Consider the following 5,055-nt stretch of genomic DNA (forward strand, 5'->3'; position numbering starts at 1 on the left):
GGTGAAGGGAGACAGGAACGAGGGAGTAGGGCACTCAGCGATATTAGGGCGCGGGTATAAATGCAGGGGCGCTTTCATGGGCCGCGTCTCTATGCTCTTCGCTACTCGAGCCACGGCTACTACGCTCTGGCCAGGAAAAGCAGAAAAAGATTCGCTCGATCCGTGCACACGGCCACGAGGGTGGCTATTCGTCCGGCATATTATTCGGTGTGCCGCGGATACGCGGAAAAATAGCCGCTTTTATATCGTTCGTGAAGGGAAGAGAGCACGCGGTAAGCAACGGTGTACGCTCACCGATCCGCCCGGTTACATTCTTGCCCTCATCCCTGGGCGTCTAGACTACCTTTGACCCCGATGATGCCATATTGCTGTACCGTAGGGATGCTTTTAATGCTCATGCGAATGGATAGTATGAACGATTAGATGGAGACTCGTGTCGTGTGTGTTTCAAGATACACTCTCGTTCGTAAGTATTAGGTGAGAGTGACTGTGCTACCTGCTAATAGCTTTGTCTTCGTAAATAAATTTGTTAGTGACTATAGTTTTAAATGTCAGAAATCGTAAGGAGAAGAAGTATTTTTTTAAGAAAAATTTCAGGGTCGTAACAGAGTAGTTTGAGACTGTAGAAATAATTGTCAAGTATTTAGAGAAGATTATTCGTTCTGAGGCTATACTGCTTTGAGACCAAAAAAATTCCCTTCTTTAGATTCGTTATCAGGTAGCACAGTTTTGTATTACACAAAATACTGCAAGAAAGTAACAGCACAGTGTATAATCCAAGGATAATACAGGTGTCTACAGCAATTTCGAACAATATTTCTGTGTAACTTGCTCTATGACTTTTCCGACAAAGCTGATCGCGTGTTACGACGCGATTTCACAGGCAACGGCTAGGAATTTCTGCGCTAGCAGCTTCGAAATTAAGCGGCGTTTTCGTGGCGAATCATCGTTTCCGGGGTTTATAAACGAAATTACCGTGGGATTAAATCAGCGGATGGTTCCTGAGGTGGATCGCGACGCGAAGCGACGCCGCGCGGATCGATACGCCGCGTATTCAATTTCGAAAGCACGTCCGTTTCCTGTTTGCGCGCAAATACGCATTTAATTCTGCGTCCTGTTTGTCTCTCGCATGTTTGCGCGCCGCGAATCGTCTGAACGAAAATTGCTCTTTCGACTCTTCAACATTCCGCGTGCGTGGGAACAATCTCTTCGGTTTTGTCTATACGCGAGATGCACGCCAGGTGAATGGAAATTGTGAATGAAGCGGCTAACGGGACGCTTTTGAAATAATCACGATGGCTACTTCAATTAGTTTAGAACTGCGGCTGGTTCTCCTGTTTAGAACGACGGAGTTTGCTTGGAAAATCTTTCTAACGCAGCGTAATATGAAGTGTACAGATGAAAATAGACGAGGTTCCTTTTTTTTTTACCTATTATGACATTCCAATAAATTTACAGGGTGTCTTTGATTTTTTTTAAATTTTGCAGTTTGTAGGGAACTTCAATATTTTTTGGTTCTTCGGGGAGGAAACACCTCTTAGAGTACCTTGAAATCTACATGTTACGATGAAAATTTCATTTTTCGAACCTCACGAAGAGATCAAAATTTTTAAAATAAAGATACTGGAGAATGTTTTTTTATCTTAACAAATTTTTCAAAATTTAATTGCACAATTTTACACAGTATAAATGGCCAAAGCTACATCTCTGAGATTCTACTAGGAATACATTTGCAATATAAAAAAAAATTAACGAAGGCAACCCAAGAAGCACTTGCTTCAGTTAAATGTCCTATCATAATACGACAATTACCTGCGTCTAAATAAAAATGTGTCGAGCCCAACTGCCTTTCTTTTCTCGCAAAAATTGAACGCAAATGTCGCAGACCTGAAGTCACGCTGTCACGCGTCCGGCGGCACCGCGGTTCACAGGATACTCACTCAATTTGCATACCGACAATACACGCTGGTTTGCCTCAGCCCGCTCCCGGGGGGCCGGCAGCGAAAAAAAAGGAAGAAAAAAAAAGAACGAGGGGGCGGTACGGAAGGTAGTTCACCGATTCTGTATTCACAGGTGTTTGCTTTGCAATAGAATATCGATTAGATTTTGGGCTCGGTTTACGCGTCACGAGATATCCGATGAAAACAAGCGTACGCGGCGTCCCTCGCGCCACCGTTCGGCTAACCCTCGTCGACAGCGTTAGTTTACCAGAGAGTGAATTTCGCGCCGGGTATCTCGAAAACTCCCCTGCTGGTTCGAGAGTCAGCTCGCGCTAATCGGGTTAATGAAGTTACGTTTTATGACCGATTCCAGGCGCTAGTTTGGCCGTTTTCTCTCTTTCGACCGCGCCACGCCGCTCAGGCTAAATCCCACTTTCACGACCCCGGCTCGAATACGCTACAATTGCGCGTTAATTCGTTCCCGACGCTTCTATTCACCCCCCTCGACGTCTGTTCTGCCCCTTCTTTTTTTCTCTCTTCTTCTCCTCTTTTTTCCTCTCGCGCAACACGATTGGAATTATGGCGGCTATTATTCCGACCGGGACGTTCTTTTTAATTACACGGTAACACTCGATCCTTGGTAAAGCGATAAAAATTTAGCGCCCGTTTTTTTAACACTTTTGAGAGTACAGCAGGATTATTGCGCTTGGTTTTCAAGGAATAATATGCAGGAGAGATTGGGAAACTATTGGAAGAAAAAATAAACATATTGGTGTTTAAAAACGAATTTAAAAATCCTCAGCATTATTTTCCAAATGAAAATGATTAAAGAGAAACAAATATATGTTCAATTTGTGCCTCGGTCCCTCAAACAGAAAATGCAAAATTTTACAGTGTGACACAAATTTTGTTAAGTTAACACTTTCCAAACAAAATTTTACAAGAAGAAGAATACGATTTTTTAAATAAATAAAAATGCAAGAATCTACCGCTTTGCGTGCTGCCTTCACGGTTAAATTGCCCAAAAATTTCTTCTCGCATCTCGCCGAGGAGCAAGTGGCAAAGACCGACCTCGAGGTAGACTCGCAGGGTCTACCATCGAAGCTCCGCGAGAGAAAGAGAGTGAACCGAACGGATAGATTGGAGTGTTCTCTACTTACAGGCGACCTCAACCGTGGCGGGACGCCCTCGAATCTGACCTGGTGCCGACCATGCCACGCACTCGCACTTGAACCTCTCCCTGCCGAAGTACTCCTCGACCTCGTTCCTCGTCACGTTCAACTCGACCTCCACGACCCTCGTTCCGGTACGAGGGTCGACAAAATCCTGCTGCTGCGACCGTTGCTCAATCCGGTCACCGTTACACAGAAAATACACCTGCAATGCAGCGGCCGGAATAAGGTGGCTGGTTAATTGGCGGCGCGTGAAAAGAGCCAGAGAGAGAGAGAGAGAGAGAGACCGGGTTGTCCACGTTAGGGCACCTCGAGTGGTTAATAAGGGTTGGCGAGTGGAAAATGACGGGCAAGCCTGAGCTTCGTGTTTCACGAAAGCGTGAAAATACCCGTACACCCCTTTCCAACACCACGAGCCAAAAAGGCGTCCTCCTTTCTACCTTGGAAAAGTGACGTCTACTTGGAGAACCCTTTGTTAACCCCTCTCTTTCACCTTCTATCGCGTGATTTTTATTGTTCTCTCGGTGGAGAGAAAAAGAAAAGAAAGAAAATGCTTGAAACACGTAAGAAATGTCAGGCTGTTGAAGCTGTTGAACCGATGAACTACCGTAATTGTCGATTTTCACGGGTGAAATTGGGACACGGGAAGTGGCGTGTTTCAGGCTCTTTCAGACACACCGTGTACGAAGTTCGTTTCTCGGATTTCTCGCACAGTGGTTCACCGTACCTGAAGAGCATGTGCGGCGCGGCAATGAAGGATCGCCGGCTTCCCCTTCACGACGAACGTGTTCACCGGTTCCGCGAGGAAGATCGGCAACGAGCCACCAGCGATTAGATCTGTATCGCTGGTTATGGTCGCGGCCTCGTAGTCACCGTAGTCGTAATCGTCCACGGGATAATTCTCCTCGTCCTCGTCATCCGCTTCCTCCTCCTCCTTCGTGTCTAGAAGTAACAACGGGGGTTGAAATTTTAGGACGTGCGTCCACACAGTGGTGATTTTCTCTTCTTTTTTTTTTTAACGAACAGTTGAATCGACCACGATCTTCGAAGGTTTCGTTTAACGAGCTAGCGAGCAGTAAAACGATCCAACGTAACACCATGGTAAAACTGCGACCCTGAATGGTTAATCTTATTATAGCCAGGCGGGAGAACTTCCTTCGGGCTGTGAATAAATGATCGCGGCGCTTTAAGTTCGACCGCTATATAATGCGTGGGGGGGAAAAAAAGAGCGGAGGATGAAAGAGCATAGAGCAGAGGCTACGATGTGCGTGCGTTTGTGTTTGACGCGGCAGTGTAAAGACCAGAGCGATTTTAATCCCCTGTAATTTGCTACCTGGTGCCTCTGCTTGTAACCTAATTCTTTTGATCGCGATTGGGTAAATACAGTAGGTAGGTAAAGTTTCTGGATTCAAATTAAAAAGATATTTGATTTATGCCGCGTTTGTGATCTTCTTTTCTTCTTCAAACTGGTTGGTATCGTTATGCGGTGTTCTCGACTTTTAGAGGAAAGTATTTTGCTTTCTCTAATCCTGTAAATCGTCTTTGCAATTTATTTTATCCTTTAACTCTCTGCTTTGTAACGACCAATAACACAATTATACAGATTATAGTCAAGATGTGACAAAAAGAAAAATTGTATTCCAGCTCTACCTTCAGATGATTACCAAATATGAATTAAAGTAGCCAACAATAATTACCAAATTCCCAAGCAACATGCTACAAATGTTCTCGAGAAACTTTAACCAAACACACTGCAAAAAATTGCACGCACCTTGCACACTAACGACACTTCACCCCCCTTGTAACTATAATTATTACAAATGGTAGAGCGAACAGCGACAGCTGAGCTCTTAACGAATTCCACATAAAACTCTCACCAATTCTCCCTAATACTCCGGATATACGGACAGTAAAAACCCTTTTCTGCTTCAATCGCGCCCACA

General features: G+C 44.8%; 1 protein-coding gene across 1 annotated transcript in view; it reads right to left on the reverse strand.

The window, feature by feature from the left end:
• LOC108575604 (netrin receptor UNC5C-like) overlaps positions 1–5,055 on the reverse strand; it is an 11,469-nt gene that overhangs the window by 4,684 nt on the left and 1,730 nt on the right. The window contains exons 2-3 of the mRNA XM_017938434.1: positions 3,840–4,054; positions 3,101–3,317 (exon numbers count right to left, since the gene is read on the reverse strand). Coding sequence (XP_017793923.1) covers positions 3,101–3,317; positions 3,840–4,054 — 432 coding nt within the window. The remainder of the gene's footprint in view (positions 1–3,100; positions 3,318–3,839; positions 4,055–5,055) is intronic.

The sequence above is a fragment of the Habropoda laboriosa genome, unplaced genomic scaffold (genome assembly GCF_001263275.1).
Source record: "Habropoda laboriosa isolate 0110345459 unplaced genomic scaffold, ASM126327v1 scaffold186, whole genome shotgun sequence".
In the NCBI taxonomy this organism is placed as follows: domain Eukaryota; kingdom Metazoa; phylum Arthropoda; class Insecta; order Hymenoptera; family Apidae; genus Habropoda; species Habropoda laboriosa.